This window comes from Plectropomus leopardus, chromosome 5, assembly GCF_026936395.1.
Source record: "Plectropomus leopardus strain MGB_pleo_1.0 chromosome 5, ASM2693639v1, whole genome shotgun sequence".
NCBI classification, from domain to species: domain Eukaryota; kingdom Metazoa; phylum Chordata; class Actinopteri; order Perciformes; family Serranidae; genus Plectropomus; species Plectropomus leopardus.
Genome location: NC_142180.1, coordinates 23,367,274 through 23,388,804, shown reverse-complemented (window position 1 = coordinate 23,388,804; position 21,531 = coordinate 23,367,274). Strand labels below are relative to the sequence as shown.

Below are 21,531 nucleotides of genomic sequence, written 5' to 3'. Positions count from 1 at the left end.
TTTCAACAAATTGCTCTCTTTTGTTTCATTCATGCCATCAGTGTGTGGTAGAGGTGCTGAGACAGTTTGCTCTTTTGTCATGCAATTCATTATAGTGCTTGGCTTAAGATAAAAAAAAAAAACCAAAACAAAACATGAATAACAGTAATCACAAGATGTCACTATTGGCTACCAACACAAATGGAGTAGTATGAATCATTGCTTATGTATATGTAAATGTGTGTGTGTGTGTGTGTGTGTGTGTGTGTGTATGTGTGTGTGTGATTTAATTAAGACAAATAACTAATGGGCTCACAACATATTATAGGGACTAACACACACTTCTATAAGCTGGATGACAATGTCTGGGCAGGTTTGTTATATTGTTATATACAGTCAGTGTGTCTGTACCCAGTATTCCAGGCAGTGGCGTGCAGGTGAAGTGCAGTTTGCCGCTGTAAAACTCCAGGCCAATGATGGCGAACATAAGGATTGCAAAAAAGAGCAGCAGGCCGATCTGCAGCAGAGGAACCATGGCCTTCATTATAGACTTCAGGACTATCTGCAGACCTGGAAGGGGAACACACAGTGAGCAGCAGAGTTAAGGTCAAAACACAAAACACTAATGTAAAAAATGTGGGTGTCATAAATTGTAATGTTTCCACCTCACTTCACAATTTTTGGAAAAAAATATTCAAGTAGAGCTGAAGTGATTAGTGAATTAATCCACTGGCTGATCAACAGAAAATTAAATGAAGCTATTCTGTAAAAGATGCAGTATGTAACTATGGAGGCTGATAGTTGTTTGTTAGGTCTCTTTCCCAGGTCATCACACTTTGGGTTGGTAGTCAGACCAAATGTTGGTATGTGACGACCAACAAATGAGAGCGCATCTGTATTTGACGACCTGGGAATAAGACCCAACAACAGGCTATCTTTTTCAAGAGGTACATACAGAACTTTTAATAAAGGTAATCAAGTAATTTCATGATTCACTGATCCAAACTTCTAAATTGTAAATATTTACTTGCTTTTCTTAGTGGTTTAAGATTATAAACTAAATATCTTTGGATTTTTGAATACTGGTCAAACAAAACAAGCAATTTGAAGATGTCAATTTGGGCTCTGAAGAACTTTTTGGTGGAGGAAATGTTTTTACAATCAGCAGATTCATTGATATTGAAAATAATGCTTAGTTGCAGCTCTATGTCTAGGTCAAACCAATACTCCATGCAGACACTGGCCTAAGATGTAACATGCCTGGTTAATTAAGTAGTTCAACCCTTCGTTAAATAAGGAATTCCAATGGCAGTTGTGAATGGACCAAAGTACAACACCAAAGGACAACAAAAAAATCTAGTTACACAGACAGTTTTGGTTTTATTTCTTTGGAAATGCTTTCTGTTAAAAAAAATAGTCCAAATGAAAACTGTTTAGATTGTGCATTATGGATAAACAGGGACATTGTCTCTAAAAAGAAATTTATAATGATATATTTTAATATACTACATAATATTCTACGTTTGCCTGAGGACCACAAACATTCAACGGAATGGACACTAAAATTTCAGGGGCGATGTCTGAAAACTATCTTCACGATTAGATAGCACTAGGATAATGAGAGATTTTTTTTTTTTTTTTACTTGACCCTTCAATTCCTCCTCTTTGGTACTCACTGGGGATGCCTGAGACCAGTTTCAGGGGTCGGAGCACTCGTACCGCCCTCAGGGTCCTCAAGTCCACTGAGATATTCATATGCGCCCCTGCAGCAGCCAGGATCCTGCAGAGGTGAACGCAAACCCACATACACAGAAAAACAAAGTCACGGAGCAGAATGCTACAATGTTCCGCTTTATAATCTGCTGCAGAGCCGTGTCAAAAAGGGGGAGTCACAGACATGCATGAACACGCGAAGGCCATCGCACACAGTGTTGGAGGAAGGCTGCAGTGCTTAGATATGGAGTGTGAGGACATGAGGGTCTCCAGCAAGCAGAGAGAAAACAGAGAAAACAACAGGGGTGTTTTGGGGGGTTTATGGCTGTTTTGCAGTGTGTGGGAGGATGGCTGTGACAACTGCTATTTAGAAGGAGAACAAAGAAAGACACCCTCAGGCTGGAGAGACATGAAGCTTGTGGACAAACACATACGTGGACACACACACACTTGTCGCAAACACACCGACTTCTTATCTGCTGCACAAAGTCGTGAAAAGTTTCATTTTTACTTTATCTTGTTTTGTTTCCTCTGTTCCCCCTGCCCTCTAAATATACCTCTGTGGCTTTCAGCCATCACACTGATGAGAAAAAGAAAGACAGTGTCTGGTGATCTCCCCCCGCCCGGCATCCTCATTAGTCTGCCCTCTTCCTTCTTTTTCTCTCTGCCCTCTGTACCCTCATATCTCACTCCTCATCCCTAAACCTCTCTACTCTCATCTCCCTCTTCCTCCACCTGTTTTTAAAACCTCATCCCCAATTAGACTTGCACCTCTGACTCTGTTTCTCCATTTTCCACTGACCTGAACACACATTTATTCCCCTTTCACCCAGATGCCTACTGAGAGAAAGACAGAGACAGATGGAACAGTGAGGTAAAAACAATAGAAAAATTGCAAAAGGGGAGTAGAGGAAATGTTCTTGCCAAGGAGAGAATGGAGCAGCGTTTTCTATCAAGACTTTTGATGACAAAGTTTCATAAGATTTACACTCTCCCAACTCCAAAACTTTAACTGTAAGTTAGTGGAACTTGCTCTACTGGCCAATTGAATCCATTGACAGTTAAATAAACATTCTCATTAAAGATTCTGTATCTAACTTTCACAAAATCCTTTCCCATGACACCTCATTTGAGGCTGTTAATTGTAAAGTTGATGTTAGACTCAATTTCTTAGCTAATGTTAGCTACTGTTGCTAATTGTAGTGCTGTAGTGGAGAGGGCGGCCTTAAGGGCTTTCTGCCAAGAAGGGATTTTTTGGATATCAAGCATCATCATTTGGATTTTCCAAAAATTTTTGGCCTGTGTAGGAATCAATCAACAGGCTGTTACAGGCAACTGAGAAAATGGTGAAAGGACTTACTGGCAGCAGGAAACGATTAATACATATGAAAAGTTACGTACAGTACATTTAAATTCACTTTAATCATGAAGACAGGATGAATATAAAGGCCACAAATTATGAAAGAACAATTTCTAAGGCAATTGATAGGTGGATTATGTAAAATGATTGCAGTTTTGTAAACACATGATTTATGTGGTACAATGTTAAAGAACCATCTTTAAGTGCAGTACTATAATTTGCTGTGAGACGATAGCATACTTGATTATCACACAGCTAGAAAACAGACCCAATTACATTCCTGTGATGCAGTGGTGAGAATTAGCCTTGTCTATATTATTAGGAGACACAAAGCCTCATCTGATTTAATTAACAGAAGAAAGAAAGAGACAGAGAGAAAAGAGAGAGTGAGAGAGGGGGGGGGGGGGAGAAAGATTAAAATAGCTCACCATCATCTACACAAATACAGAAATAGAATGATCCTCACAGGTTTCACACGTCTTACTACACCCCTTTGGATTTTCTCCCCCTTCCTTTCTCACCCAGCGCTCTACGTCTTTGTACTTTTCTCCACCTTCCCTCCTTTTACTCCAATCACTCCCTCCGCTGCCTCCTGCCACCTCTGTCATTTCATCCCCCACTTCCTCCATCTCTCAATCTTTCTCCAGACCATTAGTCAGTCTTGGCTGCTCTTTAGTTGTTATGGAGACTAGGGGATGGAGAGCCTAAAAATGGCTTCCTCATTTGGTCCGCAGTTATTCTGTGGATGTCCTGAGCCCTGTTTTACAATGGTGACAGTCTGTAGAAGTTAAAAAACACCCAGACAAACTTGTTTCTTCTTGGAGACAGAAATCATGTAAAAGCGACTTTTGTTTGTCAGCTTGTTTAGGCCAAGATGTTGTTTGTGTTCATGCTTGTGGTAAAGAAAGAGACAGCTAGAAAGATAATGTTTGTTGCTGGTTCTCAGTCTGTGTCTCTTTAGTGTCTGTGTATTGGGCAGGTTTCTGGGTGTTAGTATCACCAGTACACTAAAAGAACATTTGCAATTTTTGGTCAAGCAAATACAGATTTAAATTCAATGTTTACATGTGATGTAAAATTTATGCAGAAACTTTCCCAAAATTACAGTGAGGCATGAGCACGCGAGCACAGCTATTGAGCTGTCCATGGTGCTGAAGACAATGATGAATTCATACTACAGTAAACTGGACTGTTTCACTGCCTGTAAGCCACTTTTTATTTTATATGTAAAAAAAAATCTGCCATAAATCAAAAGTCACAACAAATTTCACAGTGGGATCTCATTGAATTTTCCTGTCCTTTCTCCTCAGGTGAAGGTCCAGTCTGATGCCAATCTACAACTAGAGAGGCCTCTCTGCTCTCCTCTCCTTTCCTCTGTAAGTTGGTACTTAGATTTGGGTGCCACACACAAAAATAAATCAAAGTGTTTGCCTGCTACCTCCTGACTGATTAGTTTTTGACCTTTTGGTTAAACAAACCTCTTACATCATCTCTCTTGTTATCATTTCCCTCAACATCATCATAGAGTGCAATTACTAATTTCACACTTACCATTATTGTAATATGACATGCATCTGTTTCTATTATTGCTGTGCCTCTCTCCCCCTCTCTCTTTCTCTTTCCTTTTTTGCCATGATTGTATTTCATTTGCTATTTACGACATCTATTGCTCGTCTGTCTGTCCTGGAAGAGGGATCCCTCATCATCCTCTACCGCTCTTCCTGAGGTTTCTTCCTTTTTTTTTTCCCCGTTACAGGGGTTCTTTTTGGGGAGTTTTTCCTTGGGTGATGTGAGAGTCTAAGGGCAGAGGGATGTCGTACACTGTAAAGCCCTCTGAGGCAAACCATGTTTTGTGATAATGGGCTCTATAAATAAAACTGACTTGACTTGACTTGACTTATAGGCTGTTTTGGCCAGGAACTGGACATTCCTCATCAAAGAGGAGAAATAAATGCTCTATATACACAGTGCAGCATGAAATGAGATACATTTCATGAATTTATATGAACATATTGTCCAAAATAACCCAATAACCTTTACTTCCCTCCTTCCCAGTGCTTCGCAATCATCATTACGACAGCTATGCTTCACACTCCTGCCGTCTGGACATTGGCACCCTCTATATGACCGAGATGAGGAAGGTGAAGGTTGGCCACACAAACTGGCAGATGTAAATCAGCCAAGGGAAGCACAACACATGGCAGATTTGGCACAAATGAAAGATTTTGGCAAACAGTTGATTTCCTCCCTCTAGTTTCCCCTCTCCCTTACATAGGACAATTCATTGATTTGTTTAATGTTAGTAGTAGTTTAGATCTTTTTTATGATTTAAATGGAAACATCAACCACTTTTATATTCATAGTGAACCTCTGTGGTTATAATGACAGTATAGGCTTAGATTAAATGAAATGAATGATTTGTTAGTTTATTATAATTTCTAAGAGTGTCTTAATTTCAGAACACTAGTGCAGTGCTCATTTAAAACATGCCTGTTTGGAAGGGGCCGATTGCTTGACCTCCACCTCAACAATGTACTTCCTTGAGTCCTACACTTGCCATTATATAACTACATCGCCAAGCAATACAAAAGCATATATGTCATTTGCTAACAGCTAGCTATTTGGGACCAGGCCTTCTTTTTTTTTTATACTTCTGCTTTGTTTTAAAAAGAGAGTAAATACAGGGGTGAGGGAATGGTGTATGCATTAATGGCTCCCTGGCTAGAATCAAACCTGGGGTGCTGCAGTAGGGACTCAGCCTTAATGGTACCTGCTTTATTCTGTAAGCTACCGGCGCACCCTAATGCTTGAAATGTTTGAGTTTGCTCTAATGTAACATCTCTGCTCTTTTTTCATCTGCTCTTGGATGTACTGTAGTGAGCAACACAGGGCACAGGGCTTTACCCAGCATGCTAATTGGCGATGTAACAGCTCATTGGGGTCCCCTCTCAGTACACTACACGGTGTGTACTCCTGGCGGTAGTAACTAGGGCTGTAAATCAAAAGTTTCATCACTATACAAGATTATGTAGATTCTTTGAAGAGCAATACAAGACATGGTTATATCATTAAGTCTGCCACGATACGACAATGACTCAAATCAAATCAGGGGCCTGCGATCGATATGAGACCATATTAGTAAATATCGACATTGCCTTTTTCTCAGCCGTCACTATTGTCTTCCTGGTGCTAGGCCACTCACAATATTTAAATGTTTACACACAAATGGTTACACAGACGTACAATGGGAATTTAAAAATAAATCTTCAAGATGACAATATGTAATGATATTTTCACTTTGCATTGATAATATTGGATTGTTGATCACTGAATCAAAATAAAACATATAGTTACATACCTACCAGTGACACTCTTCTAATAAATCTGATCTCAGAGCTCATTTTTGACACTGCATTTTCTTTGGTCCTCAGCAATGCACCAAGTGGACCAAGTTGATCGGATGAACAATTGTTGAACAATTGTTGTAATTTTTGAAGGACAGACAGAAAGACAGACAGAGACTCCTTCCATTTATGTTAGATTTCAGAAACCACCTGACAGTTAAAGATCAAATAGATTTTGCAGCCCAATTCAGTTCCTGTACCTCTCCCAATTTCTCTATTTTGTATCTTCCTCCCAACCAAAGTAGAGCGTAAATAAAACTTGGGTTTTGGATTGGTTGAACCCCGGCAGTCACTTTATCTACACTTAAACTGATGTCAGAGACAACACCCATCTGACAGGTGCCTGGTGCATCTACAAGTCATTTTTAGTCACCGGTAGCCGTTGCGCAGGAAAAACATCTTTGTTCACCGTGCATGTATCTGCAGGCATGATGTGAGATACACACTGCAGTGAACTGAGCTGATGCCCTGGTCAGAGTTGTCAGCCATGATAAGTGAGTAACAGTGACATACCCTGCAGAACTGACAGCTTGCTGCTGCGTGACAAATCTGTCGTGACAGCCGGCATGCCGTGATACTGATAACGTTGTGACTTATGCTCCATGTCACTGTCAAGCTGCTAACTAATGTGATATGAGTGCACCTGACTATTGTAGTGATATTAATACCACTGCATGTGTTTTTTACACCACTAGGTCTGAGCTCAAGGTTTACAGTATAATTTCGATATATCACAAGATGCTGCTTAATAATAAAAAGCTGCAAGGACATATCTACTTTTATTTTTCTTTATTGCCACTATCAATGTTATCAGTTAGACATGTGCTTTTCCTGCAATGACATGTCAAAATATCTGCTTCGAAAGAGGCCTTTTCAGGTTATTTCTATGTATTAAGGTCAGCTAAATGACTTCCATACAAGCTATTTGGTGATAGAGATACCTTTTTTTTGGAAAGGTGGGAGGTTTTCCACCCAACAAAAAGCAATATACCATATAGTATATAATCATTAATGTTTCAGTGTGTACAGTTCAACAGTATGACTTGCAGTAGATTGCATCAGCAGGAAGAAATCCAGCAGCACTAAGCACTTTGAGAGACACACCAATAAATGCTGAAGTCAAGCTGGATGAAAATGTGGTTTCTTTTTTTTTACCTCCCTTGTTATGATTTAAGGAATATTTTGGTGTAATATTGTGAAAGAATGACAGGGGATTTTATACAGCAATAGATGATGCAGTTTTCCTTTGGCATTTCTTGGCATGTTCCTTCACTGTAGGTTGTGTTGCTGATATCTTCCAATGCTTCCGGCTGTATTCAGTTATTTTCTGATCATAAATCGCTCCCCTTTCCTCACCCTGAACGGACTGGAGCATCTGCTCGTCACAGGCTCCAACTACTGGCTCAGTTGTTGCTTTCAGACGTGACATGAAAAAAAATTTGAATAAGAGTTTTCCTGCAGTTTATGACATTTTTAGAGCATTTTAGCCACAGGGCCACAATCATTTTTGACAGATAATGAGCCTCTTTTCTCATGGTATTTACATGCATCTTGTGTCTGTCTATTCACACCTGGTATTAGAGTGTGTCTCCACATGTGTCGAGTGACCATTTGTGATCCGCCTGCACGCACACAATAACGGGGCTAACCTTTAGCATCACACAGCTAACATTAACTAATGGTCATTGACAGACAGAGTCGAGCCCTTTAGATGTCGGTGTGAGTTTGCTGGCTTTCAACAGCTGCTGCTGCTGTGTTAGCTTGTGTTAACTGGGGAGACGTTGAACTGACTATTTGCCAGGAGGAGGGCGGCTCTGGAGACAGTCCTTCAGTACTGCATCTAACCTGTGTAACAACAGCAACAGATGGAGTCGGAAATGCAAGAATACCAGCTTGGGCAGTGTGGTCCAGGACACATTAGCATACACAATCCTTAAAAATGTGGCACTGAGGATGCATTTGGTGCACTCACATCTTTACTTAGAGTTGTCCACTCATGAACCGAACACCCAAGGCACATGTTAATATCAAGTGCAAAGAGGGCCATGATCAGCAGCAGTGGTGAGATAAATTTGCAAATGTCTACATCTGTCTGTAATATAATATTGTGACCGAATAGCTCAAGTGAACATTCAATACTGTGGGTGCAGATTTTGATTTTTAAATTTTTTTTTTTACTACAAAACAAAATATTCAGAAGAAATTAAATAACAACCTATCAGTCTTGAGCAAGTTTGTTTCAAGCTACCGGTCTGTCACACAGTGAGTTGTCAACATTTAGCACCTACACTCCTGTACACTGCAGTCTGACCTCTTACACATTCCTACATCATGAAGGCCTGTGATTCTGCAGGACGATGGATTCATATATCTGCTTTGGTGGCCCACAGTGCAGTGGGTGGTGTGTGTGTACAGCAGATTGTCTTGACAGAATAAGGAATTGTGTGGAGCAACTCCTACAGCGTTGCTCTGGATGGTTTAGTTAATATAAGCCTCTCTACCTCCCACAGTGTACTCTCTCGTTTTTACCTCCCCCCTCATTCTTTTTACTCTCTCTCTGAAACACACACACACACACACACACACACACACACACACACACACACACACACACACACACACACACACACACACACACACACACACACACATTGAACCCTCCACATTCACACACAAGATATCCAAGTTGTTATGCAAGATCAAATGCTACCGCTCCTTATATTGACAGGCTGAGACACTGGCCCGGCTTGATGTGAATCAGCTGAGTATCAGCCTGCATATTGGTTTATGTGTCAGTTAGGTAAATGTTTGCTCTTTGGCCAGAATGAATAATTGATTTGGGTAAATGATTTATTAGCCATCTGTCGGAAGAGAGAGAGACAGAGACAGAGAGAGAGAGGGAGGAATGTTAATTCAGTACAGTACAGAGATGAGTCGTTAGCGCATCAACTCTTTCGAGATCTCAAAAGTTCACATGAAGCATGAAAAACCAATGAAAAAATTAAAATGACACTGTTGCATCATATCATTATCCAACTGCCTCCATACTGTATGTTTGTATCAATATACCCTATTACAGGCGAGGCACGAACCCTGCTGAATTACAAAGTTTAAAGTTGAGAAAAACATAGAACATGTTACTAAATAAGAAGACATTAAAAACTTCAAAGCAAGGTCATGAAATCCAATTCAGATGTGTTCTATGGTCATGAGAGGATTGTGAAACTTTGCAGGCAGGGGTTTTAGACGTATCAAGATTATACAAAAATAAAATACAATAATACAATGTAAGAATAATCAATTACGAGAAGAAGACTAATATTTGTTTCATTATATTATTGGATTATTGTTACTGATTATTGTTAAAAAGCATTTATTCAGCATTTAATGTCAGTTCAATTCCCTTTTTTAAAACTGTTGAGTAGTTAAAGGAGTATTTCACTGCTGGAAAGATGGTCTTTTCATAAAACTGGCATTCACTCAGCTTAAGAGACCAATACACACTTCCACTGGTTTGTGACCTAATGTGAGCTTCTCGGAAATCATATGGCGTCTGGCTGGTACCAAACAATCTTGTATTGCAAGTAAACAGTGTAGTAAAATATGTTTCTGAAAACATCTGGGATGAGAAATAGGAGACACAGTTACAGAATCCTGGTTCATATTTTATCAGCACTGCTTAGTTTTACGGTTTGAGCTACAATACAGAAAACAGTGTGGCGCCCACTTCCTGTTCACAAACTCCTGTATTACAGCCAACCAGTGCACTAAAATATGTTTCTGTAGATATCTGAGGGTACATAGTGAAATAATCTTGAATTATATTTGATCAGCCCCGCTTAGTTTTACTATTTTAACTGGGTTTGAGATTGAGAGAGTGGCCGTTCTATGTCTTGATCCTGTTCTTTTGGTGATTGTGGTGGCGTAATTCAAGCGACAGCCTAGCTGAAAATCTGACTGAAAATCCACAAACTTTCATTTTAAATCCAAAATAATGTAAAGCATTTTATAAATAATAGCGGAGTTACTTCTATGATCCTGTTGTGTATGTACAGTCTTTCAGTGGAGCAAATAGGAACAACAGCTGTCAGATAAAGGCAGTGGATTACTTCTCTTTGAGATGTAGAAGACTTTTTTAGTGGCTTATTGGGTTTTCTTTGCAAAATAGTGTGGAAAACATCTAAAGAAAATACACATCATAATCACATCTATCACATTTATGTACTGTATATATTCTTTAAATATGCAGAAATAAATGTAAATGCATTTAGGCTTGGTGCTCTGTCTAGTCCCCGGCAGACAATGAAGACCAGAATACAACACATTGTCTTCTTGGCAATGATAGCACTCTGACAGCACCACTGCTCAAGAAGCTTCCCCAGTGCTGACTCTGTAGTGACAAGACATGGTGTCCTCAGAAAACCCTGCACTTTATTTAAAGTCTCTCACTTGTTATCATCTTTATACATTTTTTAAAAAAGTGTACATGCTGGATGCACTTAGATTGTTTCAAACTTCAGACATAACTATGATGATTAATTGGATATGTAATTTTACTGGTGCTTATTATGGTTGATTAACTGGGAGATCCTTTGATGATGTATTTTCCAGTACAGGCGGACTCCTGCAGAGCTCAAAGGGGATTTTCTGTGGGTCAAAGTCTGTTTAATTCACCATCAGCCATAGTTTCTGCATTCAAGCTTAGGGCTTAATTTAAAAGAAGTACTCGGATTTTTGTGTTGTTTAGGGTTCTTATCTGTAGTCAGTGTATTGCATACAGTATATGTCAGACTGCATGCTCCTATTTTTGGAGAAGTGGCAGAAGTGCCGATACAGAAGCTAAGCAATGTACTGCTGTGGACGGGGGAAGCAGTGAAACATATTTTAGCAACCCAAAAAACAACCCACCTAAAAATAATCAATATCAGTTTCATTGTACGCTACACTGAGAGTATTTCCAGCAATTTATGTTTCTGTCAGACAGCCTGTTTTCCGACGGAGAAACCATTAATGGATTCATTTCCACATCGATGCTCTCATTAAAATCACCAGACCCCACTGACAAAAACAATGTCCATGATTCTCTCAATGGATTATGGAATGGAAATAGAGGAATAAAAATGCTTCAGTTCCTCATTGGAAATCACTGTTTGATGGCAAGGTAAAGCATATACTGTATATATAGCGTACACTTAAACTGATACTTATTTTTTTAGGTGAGACTTTTTTTGTGGCTAAAATATGTTTTATTACTGCCCCCGTCCACAGCAGTTTGTAATATCCCCGTAATATTTGTGTCAGTAACCAAATATAGAGTGTTAGACTGAGGCTAAGTGAGACTTGTTTTACTACATTGAGGTGATTTTGTTGTGCTGCACGAATCCAAAGAAAATGTTTTTGTCTTTTATTTCACTTCATTTTCTGCCAATGACAATTCAGCACACTGGACCACGGTGCACTGAACACTGGAGATATTTCAAACTACCTGCAGTCTCTTGAATTTCTCTCTGGTACGTTTAACATCCCTCCCCTCTGGACACTCATCCATTCAATCTAGCTCCTTGTCAGAAGCTCTCGCTCTAATAATTCTCAACATCCTTGGCCTGTAACCAGGTAAAGCGAGGAGACACGGGCGTTAGATAGAATCATGAAATGTCCAAAAACAATTTCTCCAAATTAGCTTTGCTTGAGACTCCCATATGGACTGTGTAAAAAAATAACTGACAATTTCTAGAGAAACTGAGGCTGTAACAGAGAACACACTTCTTTCTTGCCAACACCACTGATGGTGATTCTGACGCCTCTCATAAAACATCTGATGCTGGTTAAAACAAAATGGACTGCCATATAAACACTGCACCCCCCTGTGATTTTCATTCAGCAATAGAAACAAGTAATTATTTTAAATGAAAAAGAAGAGAAAAGAAAAATATCTTTAGCTGGGGCTAGGTATTTCAGAATCCGGTTGTTAGTAGCAACAATTGCAAGGTTCAACCCATACATCACAGCAATTAGGTTCAATCATGGGCCATTATTTTGGCATTGTTCACTGGCATATGAACAACCGCTGTGAGTGAGTGGTTATAAAGGATCCCATTAACTGACATCTAATTGAACAATAAAAACAACATTAACTACCAGGTTTTACAAATTAATGAATAAGGCCATCGACTTCTGGAGAAAACTGATTTGCATTGTGTTGTTCTGACTTAAATTAAAAGCAAAATCACCAAAGTGTCACATAAACCGAGGAGGCAAATAAAAAAGCAAACAGCAGCCACCGAGTGCTTTGCACATCTCACCACAGGTGAGGACTTTGATTATCACCTCTGTCAAGGAGATTATGTTTTTGATTTGGTTTGTTTGTCAACAGGATTACGGGAAAACTATTGGCCCAATTGGAAAGGTAGATCATGGTCCAGATAAGAAGAACCCATTCAATTTTGGAGCAGGGTTGATACACATAGTGTTTTTCACTTTTGTTAAGTTTTGGAGACAGAGCATTTGGCTCTCAGGAATGTCTGCACTCTCTGGGTGCCCTTCTAGTTAGTAGATGTTGTTAGATTACATGTGTCAGTAAACTCATCCTTCACCTCCAAGATATGCAGCAGTATTTAAGGACAAATTTTGATTTCATTTTTTAAACTACATTTAGAAAAATAACTAATACATCTACCTTGTGCCTTGGATCTTGTGTATCTGTATTTATATAAGTATTGTATTTACATTGTTATCTACAGTAGATCTGTTAACATTATGTCAGAGGAATAGATCGACATTTTGGGATATACACTTATTTGCTTTGTTGGATTTAGATGAGAGGATTGATACCACTCTCATGTCTGTGTGTTAAATATGTCTCTCGAGTCAGCAGCTGGTTAGCTTAGCTTAGCAAACAGATTGGAAACTGGGGAAACAGCTAGCCTGGCACTGTCCTTGGTGGGTCATCAATTGTCAACTATTAAATTAATTACCAATTAATTTAATAATTGATTAATCTTTCCTAGTAATTTTTCAAAGTCAATATTCTATAATTCCAGCTTCTTAAATGGGAACATTTTCCAGTTTCCTTTTCCCTCCTTAACAGTAAACTAAATATCTTTGGTTTGTGGACAAAACAAGATATTTGAGAGTTTGGGAAACACCGATTGACATTTTTCACAATTTTCTGACATTTCATGGACCAAATGACTGATCAGTAAATCGAGAAAATAAATGACAAATTAATCAACAATGAAAATAAGCATTAGTTGCCACCCTATTGCCCAATTGTAACAAAAATATGCCTGTCAGCACCTCTTAAGCTCACTGATTGAGATGATATAACCTTTTTATCCTACAAAAACTGACTTTAACTGATGGAGACTTTCACTTTTGCCAGGGAACAAAATTCTTGTTTGAGCTGACAAACTTGGCCCACAGGCCACTATCAGATTAGAGATGATCCAAACGACAAATTTTGCAGATGTTTGAAAGGAAATTGAACATTATATTAGTTGACTAGTCTAAGTAAGCAAGAAAACAGTCAAAATTGTGCACAATTTAATGTATAAGGCGAAACATGGGCTGAAAAATTTTTTTTTTTACATAAGAGCCATTTGAAATCATTTATCGTAGTGACCAAATCTTATTTAAATGCTGCTGGGGTGTGTGGCACTTTGCACCATGCATTATAAACATTGCACTTATCCTACAAAGATAGCAACAACTCACTAAAACATATTCTTGAGGGAAGTAACTATTTAGGAAAAGTGCCTGATTATTACAACGTGATTTTCATTTGGTGAATGCAACCACATGAATCAATAATAATCTGAATAATACATTTAACCAACTAGCTTTTCTGGTGCAGACTAGCAAAGGTAGCAGTTTAATGGACTTGATGATTAATCCCTAATTGGCATACCAGAGTTTCATATTAATACTTATAAATATCATGTAATATAAACTGTCATCAATCCAGTGCAGTGTGTGTGAGCCCCTCTCACTGTGACGTGAACAAGGTCTTTAACTCAGACTGCAGTCTGCCCGGCGCTGTCACCTGCTGCGCCTCTATCTCCGTCTGTCTCTGAAACATGTAATTTCATTCTGAACTCCGTCTGAGGAGATTCAACAGTAATTTCAGTTCTTGGAAGACCGCGTTCCCCGTGTATTTTGTTATGCAAGTCTTTTGCTGGAGCCTGTTCAAGATGAAAATGTCAGACTGAACTTAAAGGGGTTGTCTGCCTGGAATTAAATTTGTAAAGACAAATTGCTAGTCCATCATCAAGAAATGCTCTTGTGAATTTCAGCTCAACCCTTTTCTAGTTTTGTAACTTTCACTAGGATCTGAACTGGATTTAATTTGACATGAGTTCCAGTTAACACCAGGACCGCTTTCATCTCAGTGTAGCACCTCATCGTCTCTGATCAGATACTAGACTAGACTGCATCAAGGCCCTTGACATAGTCTTTGTTTCACGGCCCACTCAGCCTCTTTATGATGACTAGAAACACGGAAAGAGAGAGAGTGGGGTGGGGGGGGGGGCGTACAAGGACAGAGAGTGAGCTTGTTAGACTGTCAGTTTCTTCAGCACCATCATCATTATTCACTCACTTAATTCAGGATCACAGATAAAACACCACTTTTACTCTGAGGATTACATTTGAATGTCACTCTGTCTCCATCTCAATCACGTCCATATTCTTGTTTTATTTTGTTTGATTTGTGAAACAAAGGTTTGTTGAAAAGTGAAAGAAAAGTGTTGCCAGTGCTCTGCATGTTCCCTTTTCTGTCACACACACAAAAAAGCAGGTGTTTAAGTACATTCCCTCATCAGACTTATAGGAAAAGACAAATCTATCTGGTCTGGTCTAATTGTAGAGTCATTGACCATACAAGCAGCAGGACAGGAGCCAGTGACAGCGTAACCTGGGGCGGGGTCCTCCGTCACCACGGTAACTGCTCAGGGGGACATATCCACCCCATGCTACGTCTGAACTCATCAATCGATCAGACAACAGATGGAAAATAAGATTGGAGCGGACAGGTCTGTCTGTGTAGCCGTGTCTGTGTGTGTGTGAGACAGTTTGAGATAGCCGGTCCTAACAGGTGTATGACTGCCAAGCAGACAGACGGGGGTGTTGGCTAAAAGACATGCAGTAGTGGCACATTCGGTTCATACACATGAACGCTCCAACACACACACAAGCAGACACACACATCGAACAGATTGTGGTTTCAGCTTTCAGTGAGTCAGGTACAGTGACAGTGTGTTCACACCCCGACAGCTTCTCTGAGATAAGAATATCATGTAACTTTAGCAACACAAGCAGAATGTTTCTGAAGGAAAGAAAAGGAAACTACAGGAAATGAAATGAAAGGGGAAAGGGCAATAATGTCAGGAAAGAAATAAAATCAAAATTTCCTTATATAGGCAACAAAACTCACAATATTCTTGCATTTGTCCCTCAGGCTCATATTGAAGTTGGTATGATTGATGTGAAGCTCTCATGTTACCTTTCACTCCTGACAAGAAGTGGTGATAGAGTAGAAATAGTCCAGTTTTGACACCCAGTGAGGGATAAAGACTGATGGCTGCAGTGTCTATCTGTTGACACAGCAAAGGGGAGATGGACTCTCTCTGTTAATCAACACTGGAGGTCTACGGGGTTGAGCACAACTCCACTATGACGAGTTATGCACCAAATGTCATAGAAACAACTTTGAAAAAAGAAATTCTTAATTTATTTCAACAGATTAAAAAAATGCATATTGCTGTTTGAAATGAACTAACATTAGGACATTTTCATTAACTACTGAAATGCAACAGATCATTTAAAATCCTTTGAGATCTAAACAAATTTTTGGAGTTTTATTGAGGGGTTTATCTAATTTACTCTTAACAGAACGCGGTATTTGAAGCATCCTCCTGGTCCAGTTTAAAGGGACAGTTCAGCCCTCTCTTTACTGAAATCATGACCTGGCGAATCAAGACCATCCAAAGAAGTAATTGTGAGCAGATTCATGTTTCATGTGGAACTATTTTCTTCTAATAAACCACACCCGCCAACCTTATCACTGCACAGATGAAGGCGTGCATCTACTGCTAGCTCACCGAGCACCACTGAACTAGCTGTTACAGCTCAGCTGAGGAGGACGCTATCAATGTTTACATCTTGCACTGACATGAGCATGAGCCTCTCGTCATGGTTTTTAGAAAGAAGACATTGCTCTTGAGTTTTTCAAATGTATTTTTTTGGTGATTTGAGCACAGCAAGCCGAGTGCCATCTAGTTCCGTTACACTGGAGAGAAAGCACACATCTCTGCGGACGATATCTCCAACATTCGACAACCCATGCCAAAACAATCTAGAATGATGATGAGGTGAGAGGAAAAATATGAATATTTGATTTTGGCATAAACTGTCACCTTTTGTTGGTGATCATGCAAAAGCAATGTCTGCAGATCAAGTCCAAGTGGGAGCCTTTTTTTTTGCATATCATCTCTCTTCCCATGCCTATTTCCTGTTTTCACTACACTAAATACTATCTAATAACATGCCTTAAAAATAATTCTTTCAAAGTGAAAAGAGTTTTTTTAACTTGTCAGTCCTACCACCAACTAGCGTCTCCAAGTGTTATTATTGCTGAAGACTCTTTCGCGAAGATTAGCAGGATTACTTACCATTGTCCTCAGAGCATAGCAACTATTAGATTTAGTTTAGTTTTTTTAATGAAAGAATGCAATAGTTTCTGTAACCCAGCATTACTTGATTTTGACTGTTGCAGTCCTAGAAATACAGTATAGTCAAAGCTTTATGAGGTTATCTATTCTTCTCAGCATTTCCTTTAAGCGCTTTTATGAATGAGTCCTTAAAGACTCTCCTCTCCTGTTGCCTTGCTTGCATATTAATGCTGTTTCTCATCTTCAATTTTAAAAGAAAAAATGCTGAACCATCTTGATTAAGCAGAAATATCTGTTCTCCTAAAACTATCCTGTGGGTAACAGTGATAGAGAAAAGAAATGCTACAAGGCTCTTGCTACCCCATCTTAAGCTCTTATCAACTCCATCCGAGCTAACTCCTCTCCCATCCCCCTACAAGTTTCTGGCACACAGTGGTGACACAATCGCTCGGAGGGCGTCGCCCCCTGCCAACTGTTGCCAGTCTAATGGAGGGCTTGCCAGCAAATGAGACTGCCAAGGTGCCAATTAGTACGTACGATTACGCAAAGAGGCATCCCTCTCATTTCCTCCAGCTCTATCTCTTCTCTCATCTCTTTACTTTGTTTCTTTTCTGTTGTTGTTTTCGCGGTTACAACCTCCTCTGTTTTCTTTCCCTCACAACTCACCGTTTTAGCAGGAGTAACAGGCTGGTAAGTAAAGCAGAAAACCCACAGCCCCCCTATTTGAATTTCAGTCACAACATATCTCAGCTACACGATAACAGCCTTTAAGGAAACAGCAAGTGCCATCTGTTTTTTCATACCTCCCTCCCACTCCCTCGCTTTCTGTGTAATACAGGCCATCTTGAAACACCGAGGAAGCTCGCTGAGGTAATCATGGCCTCAAGCGGCGACACTGTTCACAAATGATTCCATAATTACACATGTTCACACGTAATGTTGAATGTGAGTCAGGGGTATCCACTGTGGAAAGGTTCACATGCTTTTGTAGTCTGAGAAGTGTGTTCTGCCTCTAAGGGAAAAAATGTCTACAATACAGTAAAAATGAGGGTTTTCCTGCCTCCTGTATTTGTGTATGATTCAAGCTGTCATGTCAACATTCAATCAAATTGATCTCTGAGCAGTCGTGTGAGTTGAATCAACACCTCTCTGACAAAATGTCAACAAGACTAAACATGAGCTTCACAGATTAAAGGATTTACTGCGGGGCAACTGCACTGAATTAGATCATACAGGAAAATTAATAAACCAGTAAGCCAGTGTTTTGGCAATTTTTAAAGACATACTATACATTGTATTTTCTGCAGGGGCTTATTTTCTTCTGCAGAGTTACGTTACATCTGCAAAAAACTCTTCTTGCTTCTGCTTTGCCTTGTTTTGTCAAAGCACTTTGTAAACTGTTTTTAAAGGTGCTATATAGATAAAGTTATAATAATTATTATTATAGCCCAATTACATTTACACCTGTTATTAATATGTCTGCAGTGTCCACATTAAGATCCAATTGAGATCCAGTCGCTTTGACCAGTTCAAACAACCGAACGGTTGCTTCAAAAATGAGTCAGCTGCTATATGAATGGACAAGCTTTGCTCGTCTATCTTTTCTGGATCAAACTGAAAGCACTTTTTCTCGTCTTGACGCCATCCATGAGTCTCCTTGATATCATAAAGGGTTTCTTTTGCCACCAGCCCAGTTTGCTAACTAGCTAATGACTGCTACCTCACTGGCTTGGAACAGTCACACGTGTTTAGGTATTTCCACTCAAATAGTTGTTGTATGTGGATTGAAAACATGACTGCATTTACATTTGTGTTCACAATGCATCCCTGACCACCTGTGGAGGTGCCAATCTGTCCTCAATGCATTTTGGCTGACTGTACAACTGTACTTTCATGTGGTCAAGCACTCCCCAATTTGATCCAATTACTCAAAAGACATTTTGATGCATAGTGTGCAAGGGGTCTATGTTTCATGTCATCCCCCTTTCTCTCTCCTTTCATCTATTTACTTCTCATCCACAATAAAGCATAAAAATACCCCCAAAATATGTCATATTAGTAACTTGACCAGTAGTTCTACTTTTCCTTCTTTTTAAATCCTCTTGCTGCCACTTGAGATCAGTTTCTCATTCACTCACATCTTTATTCCCCCTTTGGTAATTATATATGCAACCATAATGTGTCTTTGCAGTTACATAAAGAAAATGTTTAAAAATGATTATTTTCACAACACAAAATATTGCTAATATGTGCCTCTAAAGGCAGGGACTCTGGAGAGTTATTACAGAAAAACAAATACATCTACTGCTTATTCTTTAAAATAATTCCTATACCGTATACATTATGATGGTAAATGTTTGCATGCACACTGTGTGTGAGTGGGGGTTTGGGGGCTCTGTGTCTGTTTGTGTAACAGTCTGTGACCCTTTCTGTCTGTAGAGGCCTCCTAATTACTAACTGATGGACAGCACTAGTGACTCATCTAATATTATCAGCAGATCTCATAATCTTCATTCACTCTCTAATAAGGTTGCAAACCTCGAGTGATGGCCTGCAGGTGAGTGAATGTGTCCATGTGAGTGTGAGTGCGTGGTGGATAGTGTGCGTGTGTTTCAGAGACAGAGAGAGCGAAACGGACCGAGAACATTTTCATTAATTTGTCTTTGCTGTGGCCAGAATGATAATTTAGAGAGGGCTCTATCTGCAGCTCAATTCATCATGCTGAATATTAATAAAATGAGAACTGGAAGGCTAATTCATCCAGATCGAGCACGTCTAAATCACAATCGGTAGCTTGAAATCAACCCACAAAAGATGCCTTCATCTTACTGCCAAATAGTGATTCAGTGAATTACTGAGAACATTTCGAGTTTGTGTTTCCAAAATGAGTATCTGCCATTTGAAAACTATTTGAGGAAATATGCCACTGTATTTAGATTGCAATATTCTGAGCGGTCAAATGATTTCAGCCTCAGCACAGAGTGATGTCTACACCAGGAGAAGCTAACACATCAGTAAGAGCTGCCTGATCTATACACAGAGCAAACAGAAAGGTAAAGTCTGATTACAGCATCTGTCACCCTCGGGGGGCCTTGACAAGCCCTGGTCTCCTCTCCTCTGTTCCCATTCAGGAAGGTGAGATTAGAACAATCCATTAGTATGTGTCTGTCTCACTGTGTTTTAATTAAGCTTCTAATTTTGGTCGTATGGTTACAAGCCGCGGGGTTGAGTGCCCTCAACACTGTCACACGTCAGCTGAACAACAGGTGAGATGAAGCTCCCTAACCAAACCTCTCCCTACCTTCCACAACACTTCTCTTTATGTCATCCCTCCCTCATACTCTTTTCTCCTCCTCCAATCACGCACCCTTCCTCCCTCCAACAGTGAGTGGAGTATCGTTAAGAAGCCTGAGCTCAGCTCATCAATAATTGAACAGCCAGAATCATGTAGAATTCTCTAAGAACCCTGCCGCCCTTTGTACTTCTGTGCTGTGAATTGATTAATATTTCCTTTGTGTGTGTGTGCGGGACCTTTTTTTTTTTTTGGAAACCATAAACATTTCCTCTGTCTGCTCTGACGGTGAGGCACCTACCTAAGGTAACTGCTGTAAAATGCTCCTAATTTAACACCTTATCCCCACAGAACAGACTAATGTAAATGTACTGTACCTCAGCTGGACCTTTAACTGCCAGGTCACTGAAGTACTGTAAGTGCTCAGAGTGAGGCGATGGTTTACAAGCTGTAACCGCCTACAACAACCCTTGGCTGCTTGTAGTATGACTTCATCTGGTCTTTAATACAACATGTGTAGTGTAAGGCTGCCTTCTTCCAGCCTTAACTTCATTTTTAAAGTTTTTTGGGGGGGCTTTCTGCCTTTAAAGGACAGGACAGCTCAAGTGTGAAATGGGGAGATAGAGATAGGGGATGACATGCAGCAAAGGGCAGAAGTCAGAATCAAACCCACGGCGGCTGCAGTGAGGACACAGCCTCTGTACATGGGGCACCCGCCCTACCAACTGAGCTACTGGGTGCCCCCTTCCAGCCTTAACTTTAAAGGTTGGATTACCTTAAGGGCTATGGGTAAGGAAAGCACAGGGACTTCTTCTCAGTTTCTTTGTCTCATTTCTTATATGTCCACTGCAACAGTAGGACAACAACTGAACTGAACTGCACACATGAGAACATCAGTCATATCACTCCACCATCTAAATAATCCTTGCCCTTAAAGGGAAGGTGCACCACATTAAGTAGTTCCTTTTAATTTAAAGTAGGAGCGACTTAAAACACTTTAATGCATCTATTTAGCATTAATGAAATTAACTTCTCTAAATTATTTAGAGAATAAAATAAGGTTATCCACCAAATAAAAATCAAACTTCCCAAAAAGAAAATCTCATCTTACATTCT

General features: G+C 39.7%; 1 protein-coding gene across 1 annotated transcript in view; it reads right to left on the bottom strand.

Annotated features, from left to right (window-relative positions):
• cacna1ea (calcium voltage-gated channel subunit alpha1 Ea) overlaps positions 1-21,531 on the bottom strand; it is a 135,881-nt gene that overhangs the window by 53,487 nt on the left and 60,863 nt on the right. The window contains exons 7-8 of the mRNA XM_088077770.1: positions 1,656-1,759; positions 391-549 (exon numbers count right to left, since the gene is read on the bottom strand). Coding sequence (XP_087933896.1) covers positions 391-549; positions 1,656-1,759 — 263 coding nt within the window. The remainder of the gene's footprint in view (positions 1-390; positions 550-1,655; positions 1,760-21,531) is intronic.